Source organism: Sylvia atricapilla, chromosome 9, assembly GCF_009819655.1.
Source record: "Sylvia atricapilla isolate bSylAtr1 chromosome 9, bSylAtr1.pri, whole genome shotgun sequence".
NCBI classification, from domain to species: domain Eukaryota; kingdom Metazoa; phylum Chordata; class Aves; order Passeriformes; family Sylviidae; genus Sylvia; species Sylvia atricapilla.
This window is the reverse complement of record NC_089148.1, coordinates 25,436,753-25,460,827: the sequence shown is the minus strand read 5'-3', so window position 1 is coordinate 25,460,827 and position 24,075 is coordinate 25,436,753. Positions and strand designations below refer to the sequence as shown.

The 24,075-nt window shown below is 43.0% G+C and overlaps 1 protein-coding gene across 3 annotated transcripts in view; it reads right to left on the bottom strand.

The window, feature by feature from the left end:
* JAK1 (Janus kinase 1) overlaps positions 1 to 24,075 on the bottom strand; it is a 64,580-nt gene that overhangs the window by 24,325 nt on the left and 16,180 nt on the right. For all 3 annotated transcript variants that reach the window (XM_066325349.1, XM_066325352.1, XM_066325350.1), the window contains 2 exons: positions 1,562 to 1,638; positions 556 to 754 (listed from right to left, as the gene is read on the bottom strand). In XM_066325349.1, the coding sequence (XP_066181446.1) occupies positions 556 to 754; positions 1,562 to 1,567 (205 nt within the window). In that variant the 5' untranslated portion in view covers positions 1,568 to 1,638. The remainder of the gene's footprint in view (positions 1 to 555; positions 755 to 1,561; positions 1,639 to 24,075) is intronic.

Sequence of the window (24,075 nt, the reverse complement as noted above, 5' to 3'; positions counted from 1 at the left end):
GCAGCTGTGGCTTCAGCAGCTCCTACACACCAAGATAAACAGGTGAGTGTTAAACACCCCTCACTTGGCTTAAATCTCTTTAAAAAAACATCATCAAATGAGTGCTGGTGAGGTTTGCCCTGCAGATTTACAGAACTCCACCCATTCCCATGGAAGAGGAGCAGTCAGGGGAAGGGGATGACAAGAATCCAGGTGATGTGGGCACAGAAAACTTTGGAGAGCTGCAGGAAAATTCCTGCCCAGTTCCCCTGCTCACAGCCCACAGCAGCTGGATCACATTTGGTGTTCTGTGGGGAAAGAACCTCAGAAGTGTAAATATAAAAAGCCCACTGGGCTGTGAGATCAAACAGAGATTAAATCCACTTTTTTTTTTTTTTTCCTGGAATTACAGGTGTTTTGCTGAGCCCAGAGGGAAGAGCACAGCCCCGTGAGGTAAAAGCAGCTTTGTGGGGATTTCTTGGGACATGGTGGCTCTTCCTCTGACTGACACACAGGGGATGCCTCACTTGGGGTGCTGCCAGGCCCCTGAGAGCTGAAATAAATCCAAATACTCACAACACTTCTGGGCAGCCTCAATGCACAGCTCCTCAGAGGTGAACTCGCCGCTGGAGTAATAAATGGGGGCTTTGTCCTGCAGGTAGAAGAGGATTTCCAGCCCCTGGTGTTGAGCTTCCAGGTTGAGCTCACTTTTCTTTGTGCCCCTCATTTTTGCACAGAAAGCCATGGCTTTGCAATCTTCTTTTACGTTGAGATACTGGGAAAAGAGCCAAGGGGAACATGAGGGGGAGTTGGGAATTATCAGGGCACAAATCCATCACTGCTGCCTTTGAGGGGCCAGGCACCACAATTCTCAAAACTCTCAGGTGGGGGATTTATTCAAAACCAACCAAGGGAAAAGGGGAAAAAAAGAAATGTCAGTGATTATTCTGGTTCTGGGAACTCTGCTCCAAATTGTGCCCTTCTCTTCTGGTGGTTCCACAGTTCTTCTGAAAGGTTTCTCCCCTCACTGCAAAACATAAATAGCTTTCCCCTCCTTCAGCACCTAACTGGCTGGAAAACAACACTTGAGCCTGAGTGATTTAAACAGCTCATTTTATGTTTCCTTTTTTTTTTTAAAAAAAGTCAGCTTCTATTTTTACAGCCCCTTAACAGCAAAATACTTCTCTCATTGTTTTCTCCCCTCTGACCCTTTGTGTTTGAAACTCCTGATGCTTTATGAGTCATTATGTATTTTCTAAGATTTATTGGGGTTTATTTTTTTATTGGTACTTCTCTGTCTCCCCCAGAGGAAAAGGTAGCACTGAGTAGGTTTAGTGCAAAAGCTTTTAGATTGCCAAGGATGCACAACAGGGCAGCTCTGACTCAAAAGAAAATTGCATTTTATACCCCGTGCTTAAATAGAAAGAGCAGAAAGTTATTTATTTGAGTTCTTTGTTCCATGTTTTTCTAAGCTTTAGCTCAATCAACAACAAAAGCCCAAATCATCAATTTTGTAGTTTATGAAATTAATCCTCCCACAACAAAAAAACAAATTAAGAATGAGCCTCCAAAGCCAACACACCTGCATTTATGTGCCTGTGGGATCTTCTACACAACTGAAAAGGGTCTTCACTCTCTCCAGGAGAAGCTTCACTCTGACTGGAAAAAAAAAGGAAAAAATAAACATTTATCAGGAATGGCTTTGTACAATTGGAGGCACAAATGAAAAGGTGATCAAATTCCACCTGCAGTCCCAGGGAACCTTTATTAGAACTGAGATCTGGATCTGATCTCAGCCTAAGCCAGTCCCAGGGACCACCCAGGAGTTTGGGCACATCCTCTGATCCCTCCTGACACTTTGGGGGCACTGCAAAAGAAAAAAAACCCAAAACAAACCAGGGAAAGTCTTGGTTATTCCCTGGATTCTTCCCCAATTTTCAGTTTGGGATTGTTTTCATCACAACTTCAGGAACATTTTTCCTCTGTGCTTCACCCCCTCCATGCCTTCATTCCTCACACTTCTCATGAGATATTAATTCCAATTCTTCCCCTGCTCTCTGCTGTTCCTTCCCCTCCCAGATTATCATTTAGAACGTGTCCAAACTGAACCTGACAGTGCTGCTGCTTTGGGGAACTTCCCCCATCACTCATCTGAGGCTCACGGATTCCTCCACCCCTCCTCCTTCCCTCCTCCCCCACCTCTGCCAAAACGTGTTTAAACAAAATGTGTGTTTGTTATTTTTGCTTTGCCACTGTGAGGCCTCAATGTGACCTAGAAGACTTCAGCAAATATTGCCTTAAAAGCCTGAGGCTTTTCCAAAGTCAGACAGAGAAAAGTCAGACAGAGGCAAACAACTTCCCTGGTGCTTGGGAAGAGCCCAGCAAATGTGATCCCATCCCCAGGAAAAAAATGATATTGAAGAGCCTGGCACACATTCCCAATTAAATTGCATTTTCCTGTTATCACTGCCACTTGAATGCTTAAATTTGAGTTTCCAGACACATTCCTTTGGCAATAATATGGGGAAGAAGTAATTGAGAGCATGACTTTTGGGAACTGCAGACAAAGCCAGGAATTATTTCTGCACAGCACCATAAAATTGACATGCAAAAGGTGAAATATATTAACTTGAATCTCATTAAAACCACCCCTTTTTAAATTACACGTAACTGAAGCTCGACATATTTGAATGTCTGTGTGGGCCTAATGTAAAAAAGCTTGTCCAGATGTTTTAAAATGTGAGGGGGAATATAAAACCACTGCCTTTTACAGATTCATAAATCAATCTCCTTGTTTTTCAACAGAGCTGCTTTGCTTTGGTTAAAAGCTCCTACTCTTGGGTTTAGTCACAGCAATTCCCAGAATCCTACAAAACCTTTAAGTGCTGCTTCATTTACAAAACCTTCTGGGGATGAACCAAACAAGCCAACATCCAAGCTCTGATTTATTATTCCCTAATGGATTTCCCAGACAATCCCAGACATTCTCATTGTCAGGGATTCACCTTTTAAAAATGCATCTTCATCTCCCAAAAAGTCTCCTTTGAGCCAGACAGATTCCTGCTCTGTCTGAGCATCCTTCACCTCTGAGATGTGAAAGGGATTTTTTTTTTATCCTTTGCCACCACCTCAGAGCCTCACAAATTGTTATTTGTGGATTTTTCTGGTCTCTTCTCTGCTCCAAGGACGACAGGGAATGCGCTCAGCCCCTGCAGATGCACAGGACAACATTTGCTTTTATTTTCAGGCATCATTTAATTTCATTTCCATTTCTGTTTCTCCCAGTGGGAACAGCTCTTTGTGATGCACCTTCCAAAGTATTTTTGGGAATGCAGGATTCAGGCTCTTCTCCAGATTCCACTGCCCCAAGCAAAAGCTTTTCTTGCTTATTTTAAATCCTGACCCAGGTACACACCCACGGTTGGTCAAGGGAGACCAACTCAGGTATTTTTTTCCCCCTCACACACAGACAGAGCCCTCAAAAACTTCTGGAATCAGAAAGAATTATGAAATAGAGGAGGTGGGAAATCTAAAGGTGGGTTGTTCAAAATGAAGTTGGCAATTAAACTACTAGGGTATTTCGGAGAGAATAATATTTGCTATATTATTATTATGCACAAATTATTGTTATGCACAACAGGGCAGCTCTGACTCAAAAGAAAATTGCATTTTATACCCAGTGAGAATCAAGTCAAGTTCCTGACTATGATTTGCTACATTTCAAGCCCAGCATTTTTTAGGAAAAACCCCAAATGTACGACGGTATTTTGTTAAACAAAACCCTTTAGACTCGTGCATGCCTTAAAAATAGAGAAAAGGCAGATGCAGAAATTCAATCTTTTTGGAGCTCTGTGCAAATCTTCCTTGAGCTACAAGGATGCTGCTCCACCAACACCACACTTCACCATAAACCAGGATCCTGGGAGCCAAAAGTCCCTAAAATACGAACACAGGAAAATCCCAGATAAAACGTGACCGACCCCAAAACTCATTCTGAAGCACCATTTTTAAATTCTTCCTCTTTTTTTCCCCCTCTCAGCCAATTTAGTTTCAGGTTTCTCAACTTCTTAGAGACTCACTGAGAATTTAAATATGTGAACACATGGTATTTGTTTCCCAAATGCACATTTTATTTGTTTGATCCATTAATTATGTTTATTTTATGCTTTTATTCACAGTGATCTCATGACACACTATTTACCCCAAACCAGAATTAGTAATCCCCCTTGGGTTTTTCTGTGGAATCCATGCTGTGATATGACTGATCCACGCTGCAAAAATGGTGTTTTAAAATAGAGTCAGGAGGGCACAGAATGGAAATTTTCACCAAAAGAGTGGCTGATGTGCAGCAAAGTTCTGGAGAACTGAAAAGCAGCCAGCTTCATTAGCCGCATGTTAATATTAACAGCTATTAAAGGTTGCCATTTTTAGCTCTCCAGCTCTGAAAAGCAGAGGAAATCAAACCCTGGGGTGTTCTCTGTGCCAACCCAGAGCTCCAGCAGCTTCCCCATCCCCTGCTGCACCCTGAGAACTGACCCTGCTCCTTTCCTCTGCCTTTCCAAGGCGCTTGCAGATGTTTCTCTGATATTCATGTGGGAAGAAGTTTCTCAGCCCTCTCAGAGAGCTGGGTGTTAATTTGCCACCTTTATTGCTCTGCCTGGGGTTGGGGCACATGCAGGAGCACAAAAACACAAAATCCCTCTTTTTATTTCTGTATTACCTTCTCTTTCCAGCTTGATTTTCCTTTGGATGCAGTCTTGGCTGCTATAATGACCAATTTCTCATCATCTGGTTTGGGCTGGAAGTGACTTTTAAAAGGTCACAACCCCTCTGCAATGAGCAGGGGCATCTTCAACTAAGTTTTTAAAAGCTTATAAATCTGTGCTAAATTCTCTTTCATCCCCAATTTCTGGTATAACAACTTGAAATGATACAGTTCTTGGCCTTTACAACCAATTATTTTATCCCCGTAGAGTCAACCCCAAGCACTTCTCTGCTAAAGCAGGATCCATTTCCTTGGAGGGAAAGGTCTCAAGCCTCAAGAAGGCAGCATGGAAACCTTCCAACAACAACCTGATCTGTCTGTAATTAGTTTTTCCTCACAGCTCTCTAAAAAAACCAGCTTTATTGCTCTGGCTGATGCTAACAGGGCTGAAGGGGCATTCCAGTTTTAAAGCGATTTACACGGACAATTTGTTTTTATTCCTGCCTGGGGCACGGCATTAATGATCCTTTTCCTTCCTCGATGTTCTCCTGTCTCATCCACCAGCCCAAGGCAAGTTTGGGGATGGAAGATGGGATGGGAATTCTCTGGAAAAGAGCCACGTCACCTTCCCAGCAGTGGAGCAGAGCTGCAGGAAGCGCGGCCCCTTCCCGCTTTCAGGAGTTTCCTGAGGAGCGTTTCTTTCAGATTCGTGGAGAAACTTCCATGGAAATCCGTCACCTTGGCCAACACCTCGGGGGTTTCTTGCAGGAGAAAGTGTCAAGGGGTTGTGCAGAGCTTGTTCCTGTGGGCTGACGTGGCAGGGAGCCTCAGCAGGTCACTGGAGCAGGATGTGGCAGCACTCCGGATGCGTTCCGGATAAAAGGGACAACTTCCACGGAAGTGAATTTAATGGGAATGAGGCACGGAGAGTGAAGAGGGGTCACACACAGAAACAGCTCCAGAGTTTCAGCACAGCACTGGGGAAGAGCTGAGCCCAGGGAATGGCTCTGCCTTTTCCAAGAGAGGAGAACACGCCACAGTCACGGTAAAGATCCATCAGAACGGGAAGAATGAAAAAGAACATGGAATGGAAGAAAATCCATCCCAACACGGGCCATTTCTCTGCTGACTGGGAGACCAGAGCAAGCCAACATCATCACACAATGACCCTGCGTGGACACAGGGCCAGGGCAGTGCTGGAGCAGCTTCTCTAAGCAGGAAAAGCCACCAGGAAGGAGGTGAAGCAGTTTCATGGTTCACACCTTCCACATGGAAGTCTGGAAGTAGAGAATTCCTCTCCCCTCTTTAACCAGGCAGGAACAAGACAGGTCACTTCATGCTGTTCTCCTGAGCTTTAAAATCTCAGAGATCCCACCACACTGAAATGACGGATGAAGAAACCTCTGGGGACTCCTTATGCATTGACAGCTATCTCTCAGAGCTCCAAGTTCTCCTAAAAGCCAAGTTTTTTAAGGCAGATTCCATCCCACCTCACCCTATTCATTTACCAGAATCCATTTGCTCCACTGGCTGTGCCTGTGGAGGAGGGATGATCCCCAGATGTACCATCCTGGCACCTGTTCCACCGGATAATTCCTTAGAGCATTCCAAAGGAAGCCAAACCACCACCTCCATGACTCACTGGTGCTCCTCAACAAGGGAATCCCACATTTCACCAGTTTTCCAGGAAAAAAGCACAGATTTATTACAATGGCACCTGGATTTCCGCCAGCGCCTTGGATTTTTAGTGTGAAATAAACCAAAACAAGAGACCAGCTGAGGTCTGGCAAAGCCACAACTGGTGAGAAACGTCCTCAACACGTCCCTTCTGCAAGTGAGAAATGAAAAGAGCTGCTGACTTAGCCAGGAAATCCGTGCTGGCAATGCCCAGCTCTGCCACGCCTCACCCTCACAGAGAGCTGGGAGCAGTTCCTCCAAACCCCAGGTGAACTTGTCACAGGCTTTGCTTTCTGGGGCTGTGAAACGTGCAAAGGGGCTGGGGCTGGGTGAGCACAGCTGCTGCAAAGGTCCCACAAACCACACGTGGCCACCTCCCTCCTGCTCAGCCCTGTGGCCACTTCCTGGAGAGCAGCTCCAGATGTTCCTCCTGATCCTCTTCGTTTTCCTGTCTCAGCACGAAATGGAGACTCCCAGCCCAGGTCTCTGCAGCCCTTCTTCCCTGGGCAGCAGTAACTGCACACTGGGAGCAAAACTCCTCGTCCTCTACAACATCCTCACCATAAAAACACAGATTTTGCGTTGGAAAGGACCTTAAAGATCATCTCATTGCTACAGCCATCAGCCACCACACACACGGAGGTCACCTGGCCTCAGAGAAGGAACCAGAAACAAGGGAGGGTTTGCAGCAGAAAAAATTCCTTTTGACCACAGGACCAAAATTCCTTTAGTCCAGCACCATCCTGAGGTGCCCAGAAGGTGTGAGGGTATTCCAGCTCCTCCCATGGAGCAGGAATTCCTGAGGGTAAGGAATTGCTGAGCATCCCCAGCTTTCCCTCAGAAGAACAAACTGAAATAGTGGCACCTCTTACACTCAGCCTGGATTCAAAAAAACGTCAATTCAAAATAAATGTCACCCCCCTGCTGCCATTTAGATCCCTTCCAAAAGGCCTGAAGATTTTCTGACTGTGTGGTCAACATCTGGGAGAAGGGCAGAGCACCTGAACCCCTCCAGCTGTGGCACTCATCTGCTTCCTGTGGTGGCTTTGCATTTTGGTAAGACTTGCATTTTTCTTTTTCTGTTTTGTTTTTTTGGGGGGGAATTTTTTTGGTTTTTTGTTTTTAACGTGGTGAGAAGACATTGTTCACTCTGAAGGGCTCACAATTTAAAACGAGGCGCAAACAAAACTTTGCCGGTTTTACCTGTTAAGAGCAAACCATCAACAAAAATATCTATTAACCAAGAGACATTCCTGCTATAATAGAGTTGAAAACCACGAAATTCCATAATAAACTTGGGATTTATTACTGATATCAAGAGAAATTTGATCTTTCAAATCCTTCTCTGCGCTCTCTGTTCCTCTTCTATTAAGTTAAAATGCTGGCAGCCCCCAGCTGTATTTAGTCACAAAGGTGCCCAAGAGCTTGTCAGGCTCAATGGAAAGTGGACAATATGGACTTTTCCAACACAAAAAAATCCCCAAGTGGAGCTGTTGGGCTGCACTGGTTTGGTGTGGATAGAAAAAAAATGTTTTCAGTTTAGAAAAGTGGGTGAAAAGTGAGCAGCTCAAGCACTTTGTGGTAAAGAAATGGACAACCCAAGGAAGAATCAAATGCCACCGAGACATAATTTTTAATACAAGTGGGAAATACAGTTACTTATTGCTCATCCGTTGGGATAAACACAATCAGAAATTTCTTTTTATTATAAACCAATCACCAGAGAACACTTGTATCCACGGCTGGCTGTAAAGACATTTATCCCCCTTAGTCAGAGGAAGGAAATGGGACAAGTTAATGGACTTGTCTGAAGCAAAATGAGGTTTGCAAGTCCTCTGACTGAGGAGGGATCATTTATCTGCATCTCAACTCATCCCTTTAAACTGCAGATTCAAATCTGGACGAGTGAACTCTCCCCCAGGACACGCTTTGGTTTGCTTGCAATTACTTTTATATTTTCAGGCTTTAATGAATCCTCATTGTGCCTGCTCTGAATTCTCATATTGCCACCTTCAAAAAGAGGAGCTAAGCCCTAAATACCACCTGGAAAGATGACAAAGAAATTATATGGTTTCCAATCCCCCCAAAATTGTTTTTCTCTGATCCCAACTGCAACAAAGATTGGAAAAAAAACCCAAACCCACTTTTAATTTCTCCCAGCTGAAGGCTCCTTTCTTCCCAAAAAATCAAGCACAAAGAAACTGGCAGAAAACACTTGACCCAGAAGAAGCCAATCAGTGAGAGCCAAAGGAAGCCTTTAGAAAATTGTCTCAGTAAACAGCCTGAGCTCTGCCAAACCCCAGGATCCTTGTGCCTCCCTTTGGTGGCCAAAAGCAGAACTCTGGGATGCTAAAGACATTTTTTCCCAAGGTTTCCTAGGGATTCTCCTTCAGAACATGAACAGCCAGCTGCCGCAGAGCTCAAGCCTTATCTAACAGCTGCCTTCTGCCTCAACCAGAGCAACACCCTGTTATTTGTCTGCCATCAGTTTTATCTCCTGAGACAAGCAAATCCTGTGTTTGAGCACAGCAGGCTCTGCCACTAGCAGCAGGAAGGAACCTGTAAATCCAGTCCTGTCCTCCAGATCACCACCCCCTAACAAACTCCAGCGCTTCCAGTGCTACATATCATCACAGGTTTCGGTTTTTTACAACCACCCAAAGTTCTACCAATGGTTTTCAGTGATTTTTAACTGTGAAACTGTGTTTAACTCTTCTCTGGAGGAGCTGCTACAATTCAGAGTTTGCTGTCAATCGTGAGCCCAGTATCACCCTGGCAGGCAACCCAAATATTTACCCTCCACTCATTCAATCTCTTGGACAAATACACCCACTATTTTTAACTAACTGGCTAAAGAGGAGTAAATTTCACATGCTTGCATCTGAGGATCGTGTCAACAGCGGTTCAAAGGTGGTGAGACACGTGGAGTGGCTTCAGTGTACAATGATGAGCAGTGGGACTTTGTTTTCCTTTCCTTAGGGAGTCCTGCTGGGTTATGGATTGGAGAATTTGTCCTGCAGCTTGCACAATTCTCCTGTCACTGAGGGTTTGGTCCCAAAGCTGCCTTTATAGAGTGCCACCCTTCACACCTGGCACAGATCTCACTCCACCAGTAACTCCAGCCTCACACCTCATCCAGGTTAACAACCCAAATAAACTCCTTTATACAGTTCTGGTAGGGCTGAATCAGCTCGTGTTTATTTACAATTCACTCACTTCTCTCTTTTTAGAAAGTATTTGCTTATGCCATTTCTGCATTGGCTGCCTGGTAACTCCAGGTGGTCTTCAATTCCAGATTCATCATCCTGTGAGTCTTATACCACGCAGGAAAGCTGAAAAGAACCCCAACTTTGAACATATACTCTGTATTTCAGAATTCAAAGTCAAAAATTGTGAGAGGAACGTGAACTTCTACCTCTCAAGGAGTCTATCTGCATTCCCAGCGCTGTCTGTGTATTATGAAAACTGACAGTAGCTCAATTTCTTATTTGGCCAAGAGCAGTCTCATAAAACTTTATGGCCAGTTAATTTTTCAGTCCAGTTATGATTTTATTTCAGCCCTCCAAAAGCCTAAACCAGCAGCAATTTTCCATCTGCAGCTCTGCCTCCCTCTCCCAAGAGCAGCTTTGGATGCAGGACCATTTCCCATTTGGGAAATTCCCATGTCCCATTCCAAAGACCATTTTGGGCTCCTCCAGAAGGCCAGTGCAGCAGCGATTTCCCATCTGCAGCTCTGTCACACTCCCCCAAGAGCAGCTTTGGAAGCAGGATCATTTCCCTGCTGCTGGAGAGGTCTTTGGGGCCATGGGGCAGCCTCTCCTCCCAGGAGGATGAGACCAGGAGTTATCTCAGCCCACACAGCTCCAGTTTATCCCCATCCAACAGCCAACCTGTGCCCTGCAGAGCTGTGACCCCACCAACCTTCCCAAAGTGGGAACAGAGGGAAGGGAAGGGAAGGGAAGGGAAGGGAAGGGAAGGGAAGGGAAGGGAAGGGAAGGGAAGGGAAGGGAAGGGAAGGGAAGGGAAGGGAAGGGAAAGGGAAGGGAAGGGAAGGGAAGGGAAGGGAAGGGAAGGGAAGGGAAGGGAAGGGAAGGGAAGGGAAGGGAAGGGAAGGGAAGGGAAGGGAAGGGAAGGGAAGGGAAGGGAAGGGAAGGGAAGGGAAGGGAAGGAAGGGAAGGGAAGGGAAGGGAAGGGAAGGGAAGGGAAGGGAAGGGAAGGGAAGGGAAGGGAAGGGAAGGGAAGGGAAGGGAAGGGAAGGGAAGGGAAGGGAAGGGAAGGGAAGGGAAGGGAAGGGAAGGGGAAGGGAAGGTTCCTGATTACAACCCCCACCAGCCAATCCATGGGCCACTCTTGCACCTTCCCTGCTCCCAGGCCAAGCCCTGGCTCACAGCAGTAAACAGGAAGCCTCTGCTGAACTCGAGGTACACCAAGAAAACCTGCTGGGCTTCCTCCAGCTGCAGACACAGCTGGGAAAGGAGAGAACAGCTGTGCCTGGGGAGGACAGAGCCAGGGCTGCACCCCCAGGATTGGTGAACACTGCAACAGCAGACCTTGGACTGGTTTGTTCCATCCTGCCTTAAAACCTTGGAATGTTTCATTCAGATGTTAAACCACGGCCCTCTGGAGACAGAATTCCACCTGGTGAGGTCAAAAAACACCTCTAGGTACTGGGAATAACTTGCTGGTGTTAAGTTTGGGCTTAAGTTCTGTAAAATTTAAGTGACAAATTAAAAAATTAAGTAACAAAAAAAATTTAAGTAACAAAATTAAATTTTGTTAATTTAAAGTTCGATTACATGGCAGTTCTATTAAGTTAATACAAAAGGAAAAAGATTCCTTTTGCCAGCATTTATTTATATTAAGTTTAAGTGTTGCTTGTAACTTTATTAATTGTTTATTATCCTAAGTTTTGTTAAAATATGCTGATCTCACTTGCAAAAAAGTTTTATTTCTTAAAAATAAGACAGCTTCGACTGAAAGAGCTGTGATGAAACGAGCTGCTCCTGCTGGTTTTAAAGTCTAATTTATCCCTGTTTAATTCCAGAGGCAATCCTGGGAGCAGCACGCTGCAGCACTTCTGGAAGCATCAACCACAAGAATTACACCCAGCCCTTAAAAGCTCAGAAAAAGCCAGGAGTGAAGCCATCACTCCTAATCAATTAAAGGAGCTGCAGCCATGGAAAGTGGCTTTGAGAGCTTACTACAGCTCTTTAACTCCCTTTCCTGTAAAGGGCTTAGTACAGTAAATGTGAGTAAGCAAATATTAAAAATAGCTAAGCTGGGCTGCTCTTGCTCAATGGGCTTTTAGCACTGACTCAGACAGGGGTGACTCATCCCAAATCCCTCCTGCTCTCTTCTGCTGTCCCAGTCTGGCTCTTAACAGCTCCTGCATCACACCCTGGACACACCACTGGTCACTGTGAGAGCTCCAGGGCAGAGGGGTCACGTAAACACCACGAAAATGTCATCGGGATTTGCTCCTCCTTCTTTCAGCCTTCAAGGGTCGTCTTGAAGAAGATGGTTCGTGAGCTTCTGCTGCTGAAATCCAACATTAAACAGGGCTTGGAATTAGGGGTTGTCGTGCTGAAATCGCTCTCTGGAAGTTTCACAGGCAACTCTCAAATATTTGGCTTCAGAAAATAATTTCTTACCCTCTCCTGAGTAACTGCAGCCACACTGAGCTACTGAGTTGCCTCCAAAACATTGAATTACTGAGTTGCCCCTAAAACATTGTAATACTGAGTTACCTCCAAAACATTGAATTACTGAGTTGCCTCTAAAACCTAAAACATTGAATTACTAAGTTGCCTCTAAAACACTGAATTACTGAGTTACCTCCAAAACATTGAATTACTGAGTTGCCCTCCAAAGCATTGAAATACTGAGTTACCCCCTAAAACATTAAAATACTGAGTTGCCTCCAAAACATTGAGTTGCTGAGATGCCCTCTAAGATCACCCCCAGAAATCCCAAAAATTGTCATCACAGACTTTCTGAATGCAGGATCTCTGCCCTTCTTTGTTTGAACCCCACAAAAATCAGAAAAAAACCCCCCTTCTTTGGCTTATTTACAGGAACTGATGGTCACATACAGGGAATTTCCACAGAGTTAAAGTCGTATTTTTTTACACTTTGACTGTACATTCACCATGAAAACAGAGGAGAACAGAAAAGCCTGTAAAAAATAAGTAAATCTCCGTGAGAGATGTAAAGTTTAATCAAGATTAATTCAGCTAATCAGTTATCAGTGATAGATGTGTGTTCCTGTGTGTTTTACATACACAAGTAGGTCTCCAGAACTATTTATGTGCTTAAAAATTGCATAAACCCAAGTCTTTGGCAGAATTGTAAATTGACTCAACAATTAAATGATGATGCTCAGGCCTGAAAAGAGATGATAAAGAAATGGCAAAGGGAAGAAAAGAGAGAGGCCAGAGTTAATGTTGTCTTCATATCATTAATCCTCACATAAATTACTCAGAAGTTACGTCAGGTTTTGATTGCACCTTCCCCTCTCACTGCCAAAATGACAACAGTTTTTGCGGGGGGTTGAGTGGCTTTTTTTTTTTTTACACCAAGAGGAAAAAAAAAAAACCATAAGAGGAAAAACCCTGAAACCTTTAGGAAAAATATCTTATGGAAATTGCTGATTACTTGCACTACTCTATTAGGTACCTATGAATGAATTCTTAATTTTTTTCTCTCCATTAGGTTGTGCCAGTCATTTAAAAAAATTACCATTTTCTGCTCTTTTTGGTTTTTTTCCCCCAGAAAAAGCACAATATCCCTATTTTGGGTGAAGTTTTCACCTGAACTCAGTAGAAAGAGAGGACAGATAAGTGTTAAGCCCAGACTAACTCACTTATAAACTATACAAACCCATTTGCCAGCATCCAAATCTAACAAAACCCAGCAGCAGCAAAGTCCCAGCTCAAACTGTCAAGTCACAAAAACAGGAACTGGGCCCTGGAACTGGGGTTTTGTATTTCCCCTTTTGAACTTGATACCAGAACTAAAAACACAGTTTTGTGCCTCAGAGACCATGAGACACTAATTTTTTTTTTTTCTTTTTTCTTTTTTGGCTGGGGGAGGGTAAATTTAGACTTCATTATTTGCTGCAAAAATTTGGCTTTAGTTTTAGCTGAGCTAAATGTGAGTGTAGCTTCACATTTTCACATTCCATTTTTTTTTTTTCACATTCTTACAAATGAGAAAACTTCCAGAGGAGTGAACATAGCTGGAAAGGGAAGGATTTCAAGGGAAATTTTGTGAATCCCACAGGCAGGAAATTTGGAAAGAAAGAGGGAAAGGAGAATGAAAAAAAAAAAGAGGAGAGAGACAAGCCTGAGGAACTTTAAATCAAAAATCACCTCTCCCCCTTTTTTATCCACTGTGATGAAACTGGCTGATTTACAGTCACAATTCCAAAGCCTGAATTTCCAACCCAAAATCTATGGGGGGGAAAAAAAACCAAAAAAACTTTTACGAAGCATCTGGACATTTCTTGCTTGGCTCCAAATTTACAAATTTACAAATACAGTGCAGCTCTCCTGGCCAATAAATACCTGCAGTGGGCAGCACCTCCTACAAATTCCTCTTTGGGAAGCAAATCCCCCTGTAAAGCACGTGGAATCCTGGAGAAAATGTGGAGAAATAAAAGCAGAAGGTGCCCTGTGCATGCCCAAAACTGAGGACACCACAGGCCTGAGGGGGCTTTCAGCTCGAAATTCTCTTCTCCATAAAGAACTTCCTTTTTTTTCTGGCCTTAAAAACAACCCAGAGATTGAACTGAAGGAATTCAGAAAGGAATCTGAACAATGAAACCTCCAATCTCAGCTTGTTGTTGGTTCATCCTTTACAAAGACTTAAGAGATCCCACATCAGGCATTTCCATAATTTACAGAAACCTCTGGATTTTGGGGAGGTTTAAAAGCCACTGTTCTGTCACTGTAATGAGCAGAGCGTTGTTATCCCATGAAAAATGGCTCAAAATGCATCAGCACATTAAAAAATAATAATAATAAATCATAATGCTTGAATAGCTTCAGAATGCAAAGACCTGAGAGAATATTTTAATATATATAAAATAAATATTTGAGACATGAAGCAGATCTCTGTGTTGGAAAGGTTAAGCAGACACAAAACTCACAGAAATCAGTTTTAGGGAAAAAAAAAATAAATCTGTAATTCTTGCAGTAACTTGGATGTATCAACCCTCCTGCACCTTCCTTAAGCAATCTGAGAACTGCCACATGCACCTCACAGAGGGCAAACACCTGATTTTCAAATCAAAATGTTGTCACAACCGGGAAATCTGGCCAAAATCCATGTCACCAAGTCACCAACTGGTTCATCTCTCCAATGGAAATGCACATAAATTATATTTAACCAGCTATAAAAAAAAAAGGCAACGTTTGTTTTTTATGTATGTGACTTCTGTGGACATACAGCGGTTATCTCTCATATAAAAGATTATTTGCAATTAAAAACTGCCTGCTGCATCTCTCCACACAACTCCAGGCACATCTTTCCATGTAAATAGATTTAAAAAATGAGTGATTTTTTTTCTCATTCTGACAGGGAAATCAACTCAACAAATCCATCAGTCTGTTTTTGTCCCCCTTCAGGGCTCACTGTACAATTCACCTCTGCTGAAATTCTGATATTTCAGCAGAACAAGACATGCAGAAAAGATTCCCATGAGCAAATTCACCTGAATTTAAACAAAAAAAAACCCCATAATCTTGTTCTTCAAAATCACCATGAGGGGAATCCGATTCCCAAGAGAGAGAAATTTGTATGGCACTATTTCCTCATCAATCAGAGCAAGGAATACTAATTACACTTACACCACTTGCTCTCTACATTTTAATTTTGATGATATTAAAAGCCTTGATTTATTAAGCATTAAACACTCCAGAAATACCATCTCACTCCTTATTTTTGTCTCAAGAAATGCAGAGTTAATGGCTTCTGACCAGGAAGTCACTGAAATCGGGGCAAAGGACTTCATTTAAATTCTGTTTTCTGCCAGTTCTCATCACGTGCTTGGCCTGGAACCATGGAATGGTTTGGTTTGGGAAGGACCCATCTCATTCCATGGGCAGGGGCATCTTTTCCCAAAGGAAAAAGGAAAAAAATTTTTTTTCTTTGATAAAAGCTCTGGAAAAGCCACCCTGCCATTTCAGCTGGGAATAAGAGAAGTTTAATTGAGAATTTTAGAAGCCAAAAGGGCACAGATTTAAAAATCTTGTCAATTCTTTGCTGTTTACTGTCACATGAGAGCAAACAAATGGGGCAAGGGAAGAGAATTCCAGATATTCCAGGAACAGCCATTCCTTGCTAGTTATCAATAGGACTGAAACACACACTTTTAATCTGGCAATAAATCCCATTAGGAGTTAAAAATGGATGTCTGAGGTGTTAATTTTATTTAAAATTATTTCCCACTAAAGTGCTACAATGAAAGATGTTCCAGCCTCTTAATGGGAGGACTGGTGTACAAAGTATTTATTTTCTTAAGCATAAGATGACATTTTGTCTCATTAAAAACACATCCTGATCCAATGATCATTTTTCTCCTCCCCTAAAGCCAGAGCCTTTGACTTAGAACAGCTAAAAAAGTGATAGAGGAAAGAACACAATTATTGCATAATTAATTGGCCTGACCTCCCCTAATTACTCATGCTCCCAGATTAAAAAAACCCACCCTGGTTTATATTCTTGGGTCCCAGCTCCAGGAAACAAGGAGGATCAAATGCAAATGGAAGCAGGAGGAAGAACCTGAGCTGCAAACTGAGAACATGACGTGAAGCTCAGCAGGAAAACTCCGACCAGAGCCAAGCCCACCGCACAACTCTGAGTCACCAGTTCTGCTGAAGGGCACCCACTGCCCTGGGCTGCTCCACATCAGCCACCTCAAACTCCCAAAAAGGAATTTTTTTCCCTCCTAGCCCCATTTTTTAGCTCACCCCTGACCTGGATGAGGCTCAGACACATTGGGGGGAAAAGGGAATGAGCCCATTTTAGCCCATTTTAGAATGGGATGCTCATGGAGAAGAGTCTTTGCTCTCTACAGAGGCACAGCCTAAACCCTATGCTCAAGATATCCTTAAGATTCTAAACTTAATCCTAAAAAATTAACCTCTATGAACACAGAGATAGAACATAGAAAGCTGCTTCTTTAAGCCTTTAGTTGGGGCTTAACAAATTAAACATTTCTGTTCCAGGCTGGGCCCTCCCAACGAGTACAGACACGTAGAAAAGTTTTATAGGACCATAAGTGTATATTTGTTCAAAAGATAAGGATCATGATGTCAAGTTTTCCCTGCTAATTAACCACTCCCAACTTTCTCTGTCTCTGGAACTGAGCAACAGCAGGGTTTAATAAGTCAATAAATATCTTGAAACAGCCTGGGAAAGCTGCTCATCTCCACCGATTTTGTAAACTTCTAAACCACACAGAAGAGTGAGGTTTTTGGGTTTTTTTTTTTTAAAGGATAACTTGGTGATTAGAACATCCCCTAAAACATTTCTGAAATTGCTGTGGTTGTGAGCAGATGAACACCAGAGCCTGGGGAAGGTGTCACTGCTTTACTGGTGGTTATCAGCATTTATTGGTTCAAGAAAGGACTTGTCCCACCCAGCAGAGCAGGGATGGGACACTCTGAGTGATCATGTGCACAGCTGCCAGCTGGCCCGACCCTAAATGCAGAACTAGTGCAGATTAAACAACTTCCAAATAGGCACTAAACCTTCTTTTCCCTGGTTTTGGCTGGAAAAAGTTGTGGTTTTTAACAAAAAAACCAACTTTTGCAATATCAGCAAAATTATCAGGAAGAGCGGTTTGCATCTCAGCTGTATTTCAAAGGCTGAACTTGCCACAAAGTTTGGAGAAATCCAGCATTTTTATGTAATAATTTCAGTGATAGGCACGGATTTGTGTGTGCAAAGCTGAGCTTTTACAGAACTCGGGAGCCAAAAGGGAGTCAGCAGAGTGTGCACACAAACAAGCACAGCAATTTAACTGCTAATTAAACCTCATCAAGCAGTTAAGCAACAAGGACACAGAGGATTGAACAAGTCCTGAGGAGTTTGTTCATCAGGCCAAACACCAAACAAAATCAATGAGGGGTCGTGTCAAGAGGTGAAGGTGAGGCAGGAGGCAGATTGACAGGCTGGCAGGTCAGATAAAATTAATATTTCAAGTAATAAAGAAAGAGGGTGATTCTATAGGAAAATGATGCACAGACACAGCACCAGGCTCAGGCTGGTGCAAGTGTGGGGAGAACAATTTTGTGAACAATTCTGTGAACAAAATTCTGTGAACAAAATTCTGTGCCTGATGGAGCTCAACTGCTCCACCTCAGCTCACCTTGGTGCTCCTCACACAGGATTTCCCCAAACTCCCCAAGAGCTGAGGAGAAGCCTCAAGGACACCCCAGAGCAGCTCTGAACCTCCACACACACACACAACACGCCACGAGCCAAGAGAAAATGTTGGTTTTTCTTCTTCCACTTAACAACCAACTCCTAAAGGCACACGGTGATTAAACCTGCAGGTCCCACACTCTTTAATTGCAAGGTAAACACCCAGCGGATACCAACCAAAGGGCTGAAGAGTTAATCACACAGCCCAGTTAATCTGATCAGCATCTCAGCTTTTGAAGCTGTTCAAGGCTGTGCTGACACTCAGGATTTTAAAAGGTGCCTTCTTTTTTAAGCCAAGCCTGTTTGCTGATGTATCTCCTTGATGTATCTGGAGGCTGGCTGAGTTGTCAGTCACATGTGCAGGAAGCTGAAAGGACTGTAAAAACCACAGGGTTTGTTGGTTTTTTGTTGTTGGTTTTTGTATTTTTTTTTAACTCGGCAGAAGATAGCTGTTCTTTGGTAAAAAATGCAGCTCTAAAGCAGCCATCCCTATATGTCCTTTCACTTACCCTGTGTGGCTTTGACATCGAAATCAAACCCAGGCTCTCCTTTGTTAATCCCCCACAGCTACAAGGGAGTTGTTGGAGGCCTTGAATTCCTCCTAAAACAACTGTTGGTGTAGAACAAGATAAGCTGATTTTTCTCACGTGGTAAAAAACAAAGGCTTCAAGGGGAGAATTCCAGTTGGGAAAGCTCAATTTGCATTTCCATGGGGGTTTGTTCTGTATCCTCAATGAAAAACCTCAGGATAACAAGCACAAGCTTCCTTGGCAATGAATTGCTATGATCAGACCAAAACCCAGGATTGCACAGGTCCCTTGTCTTTGACAGACCAAAAATCAGGATTACACAGGTCTCTTATCTCTGATCACACCAAAAATCAGGCTCACACAGGTCCCTTGGCTCTGATCAGACCAAAAATCAGGATTACACAGGTCTCTTATCTCTGATCACACCAAAAATCAGGATCACACAGGTCCCTTGGCTCTGATCACACCAAAAATCAGGATCACACAGGTCCCTTGGCTCTGATCAGACCAAAAATCAGGCTCACACAGGTCCCTTGTCTTTGATAGACCAAAAATCAGGATTACACAGGTCTCTTATCTCTGATCACACCAAAAATCAGGATCACACAGGTCTCTTATCTCTGATCACACCAAAAATCAGGATCACACAGGTCCCTTGGCTCTGATCAGACCAGAGCTCTTGACTATTCCTTGTCTTTGGGGCCAGGAATTATTAAGAAACTTCTACCAATCAATACCTAATTCAAACAAAAGACATTTAAGCCAAGCCCTGAGGCTTCTAATAGAAAAGTTACGAGGTTATAACTCCATTTCAGAAGCACCTGGTGCCCTTTACAACCTGCAGAGCCCAGACAGACTTTTCCATCAGGAACACTGGAATTTAGCAAGTGCTAAATCCGGGAATTGCAGCTGTTATTTCATCACCAAACTCAAATGCACCTTTCTCTTCCTTCAGCTTGAGTATTAAAGGACAAGAAAGAAGGGTAGAAGAAAAAAATTATATCATTTAATATAAATGCAATGCAAATCAATAGCAGCAAAGAGGCAAACAGTGAATTTGTAATCATTTTTTTTTTTTTCCAGAGGGAGGGTAATTCCTGTAGCACAGAGTGACAGAGCTGGTGACGGTGACAACACCAAGGTGTCATACACACAGCTCAGGCTCCCTGATCTCTGCTCCTTTATGAACTTTTAAACTCTCAGCCCCAGCAATTTCAAAATTATTAGTGCCTGCATTGCTGTGCTTTGAGGAAAAACGAAATACAGAAGTGTCCAGGAAGTGAAAGGTTATTTCTTGTGCATCCTCAGTAAACACGAAACACTGAGTGCACAAGAAACCATCACACAAAGTGACCTGCAAATGCCACCTTCCAGCTGGTTTGGATTCAAAACCTCAGCACTTAGAGTGGCCACCCCTTTTTTCCATGCAGGAGACCAGCAGCTTGAGAGAAGAAGTGAGAATTTGATATCCTGGGGACAAAAAAGAAACCCAACCCGCGCAAAAAAGATTTAAATACAAAAGACTGAGCCTAATGCAGCACTTAAGGTGGTGCCTTTAATACTTTGCTTTTCCCTGAAGCATCTGATGCTCTACAACTAATTTATCTTCACGAAAAGAAAAAAAAAAATCAAACAGAACAATCCACACAAATAAAATAATAATAATAAAAAAACCCCAAACCTGTTTTGTATTTGTTATCATCCTCTAGTAAAATCCAGAGAGCAGAGCCAGGTATTTATGGATGGCAAGCACCAGGAAGTCATTTAGACTGTCCAAGTGCCAAGGTTTTCAAGGCTTGTTTTGTTTAATGTGTCTCTCCGTGCTGCTGGTGGCTCAAAATGAACATAAAAGTCACCTCTGCCAAATTCATTTACTCAAAATATAAGTCCAAACACAAACAAATTGTGTTCCCTCCCTCTTGTCCCATGGATTGAGCACTGTCTCCTCCATTTTCCTTATCTAAAATAAAAAAAAAAAAGGGGGGGGGGAGAAGTTTAGATCTTTTTCCTGACAAACAAGGTGTTAAGGGTTTTTTTTTTTTTTTCCCCCCAGATTTCCTAGGCTGAACAACAATTTTTTCCTGCTCCAAATGCCATCACAGTCAATATTAGCTCAGCTTCCAGCCAGGAAAATAAAGTGGTTCCAAAGATCTGAAGTGAACCACCAATAAACTCATTTTGAGAGAATATGCACCACATTGAAAGGTTATTATTAAGAATATCACTAAAACAATTTCGTATTTCAGTATCCTGCTGAACTCCAGCTGGGCCCCCTGATGAGCAAGACAGATTCCACTGAGCCTTGGAATAGTTGGGAGAGACAGGAAACACTCAAGGAACAATCTAAACAGCACTTGGAGTCCAAAACTGCTAAAAATTTGAACTGTACTCATATTCTGGGGCTTGAACAAGCCAAAGCCCCTCCGAGATCCATTCTGTAAACAAGGGAGGAATGTGCAAATTCTCTTCAGGAGTTCTCACAGTAAACCCCACATGTTTCAAAATTCAGAGGATACTGCATTAAACCCTGGATTAATTCCCTTTATTAGCAGAGCCTCCCTGATGCAGCTTCAAAGGAGTAGCAGTAAAATCTATCATAAAGCAAAGCTACCAGATAAATGGATTTATGACAGCTGAGTTTCCCAAAGCCAATTCCCTTGTAAAGGCTCCTTCTTGGTATTTCCACAAAAAAACCCACCAACGGTTTGCAATCAGATTCAAGCAGGACCAACAGCAACTTTAATTTAAATATTTTCCTATTCTCTGCTTATTTCTACCTGACTCTGCAGGTTGATTCTTCCTCATATAAAAACTCCTTTCTCCACACGCCCCCCCCCAGGCTTTCACCACAGTTCAGGATAATGCACAAATCCTCTGCTTTTTCCTCAACTTCCAGCTCTTTTCCTTTATTTCCTAGATTACCTTTTACATCCCCAGAGAGGGGGGGGAGAAGGAAATCTAGACTAAGTCAAACAGAATACTTGTACTTGTAATCATAATCACACCACCTGCAGAGAACCACATTAATATCACTGTTATCAACCCTCCCACACTGTGTAAAAGGCATTATTGATACGCAGAGTAACTGCTCCAGACTTTACTTTTCCATGTTGGGGCTGTTCTCCCAGCTTCCTGCAGCTCCATTTTTCTGTCAGTTATGCAACTTATGTTACATTTATATAACCAGCTCAAGGAAAAAAAAAAAAACTAAGAATTACTCCAGCCAGCAAAATTGTTTGCAGTTTTATAAAGGCTTTCAGCATGAAGAAAATGGTAAGGACATGTTCCTTAAAAATCCACCTGTGTGCAACAGGCCAGGACATTAAAACCACTAAATTGTACTTCCTCCTCTCCACTTTCAGTCAAGACAAACTGCAGCCATTTTGCCCAAGAAAACCATCAGCAACAAACTTCTCCCAGTAGTTTTCAGCACTGCTTCATTTTTTCTGGAAGGATCTATATAAAAGAAATCCTGGATGGGAGCCCCAAAGTGCTGCTAAAGAAATCAAGTGGGGGAACAACCTCCCTTCATCTGTCACTTCACGTCCTGCACAGAAACTCCAGCAAGAGATGGAAGTGGCAATTTAGCTGCCAAAAACCCCAAAATGCTGATTTTATTATGTCTTTTAAGGCTCCACTTTCCCTCTTGATGAGCTTCAAGCATTTGTCTCACCCTGCCAGCAAAACTGAGCAATATCAGCCCATGAAAAGCTTCAGTGCAGGCGGGATCTCAGCATCAACTGCCTGAATCATGGGCTCGAACTGTAAAAGCCATTTTCTATCAATTTAGCGAGTGTTTGCCACCACCAATACCTGAAACCTAATTGCATTTTAAGTGCCTCAAAGATCCGGAGCAACTCGGAATGTGTTTACAGGAATAATGCCTGAATTACAAACTGTTAGCCAGGCTGCAGAAGAACAATGTGGATATTGCCCAGTTTTTCACCCAGAAGAAAACATCTGATCGTTTTTAATTGCTGCTGGACACGAGGCAAGGCAGGAACCGAGCCCCCAGCTCGGTGCTCCCTCCACAATCCGGCTTCTCAAGCTCCTTTTTCTGGGTCAGAAATCCTCACAACAATCCTTTTCACACCTCGGGAAAACCAATCCTAAGGGTTTGCTTTGAGGTGTGAAACCTTCGGCCTCTGGGAACAAGGAGAACACCTTCATCTTTATGGGATCAGGGCAGCTCCTTCTGCTGCAAGTCACATCCAGCACAAGGATAATCCACCTGGGGGATGGATTTTGAAGCTCCTTTTCTTCATTTTGAGCCTCTTCCTCACGCCAGTTCGGACACCAGAAGGTGCCAAGGAACCTGAGGCCAGGTTCTGTTGTAGAAAAAGGTGTTTCACCTCCAAACTCAGGGAGCAGGGGGAGGCACAAGAGGTGAAGGATGCTACCTGTGAAAACAGGTTTTTTTTTTTCCCTTCTACACAAAAAAAGGGAAGTTGATTTCTCTGAATTCTGTCTTTATTTGCAAGACTAAACCACTACAGAAATGTCAGTCTAAACTTCCTGAACTCATGCCACTTATAAGAACCCTGCCTTACCTCCAGCCCCAAAGAAGTAAGGAAAAAAGTCCAACTAACTGGAAATTGCAGGCTCTGTTTAACCAAGGGAAAAAATGAGTTTAAAAGAAATATTGATTTTACCCCTGAGGGACTGTTCAGGTGCACAAAGCTTTTTGCTTTGCAGCTGATACAGGTTTGCTTTTCAAAATTTTTTTTCCATTAAATATCCCTGATTGTTTTTTAACTCAAATCACCGAGCAGACCATTTGAACACACAGAAATAGTTCAACATTTACAGAAGCTACCTCTCAAATAAAGAGCCACCCTGCAATTAATTCTGAATTAACTGTGCGGCGCACAACCTTCCAGGAGTTCATAAACTTTAAAGTTGGTCCCGTTTTGTGTTTATATTTTCGTGCAAGTTTAAACTCACTCACTCTGGCTTTTTACAAGCTTTTCACATCACCTTTCCCAAAGGCCAAACAGAGACAACGCTGTGTCACCAGGCTTTGGGACAGCTTGCAGATACTGTGACACTTAGATAAATAACATATTTAACGACTGAATCACGGAAAAGGTATGGACAAAAATAATTGTAACATCTGCCTGCCGTGACAAACTTTTAACATCTCAAGCCTGGCGGGTTTGTTGGCCCCACATTTCAAAGCACCTGTGTTGGTATCACCTACCACAGACCCAGATCAAGGTGCAACTTCCTGTATGTTTTAAAAACAAGTGCCAGGAGGAAATGCCTCCCAGGCCCCTTATAAGGGCAAAACTGAACTTAATACCCAGCTCCAGCACCCGAATAAAGCAGTACCAAAGTACATCCACCCTGCTTGGAAAGAAAACTGCAGGGAATCTTCCGCAAGAAAAGTTAGGTTTGTTGGAGTTTAGTTCAAACTGAAACGACTTGGAATTATTTCCATCTGCCTCTCTCAATTAAAAAAAAAATCACCAAAAAAATCCCAGAGTTTTTTTGCACTGCACTTATCATTCTAGACATGCCTCAAAATATGACTTCACTAATCCCTCAGAACAGATACTGCATCCTAGCACAGGGTCAGTGTCTGTTTAAACAGAGCTGCATCCATCCTCTCCTGCCACACTGAGTTGTCTTTCTACCCTCCATCTACATTAGCAGCAGGCTTGATGTGCTTCACACCTGTCCTGGTTCTCCTCGTCCATGGATTTAAAAAATCCCAATTCAACACGATTATAGAACCATAGATTAGTTTGGGTT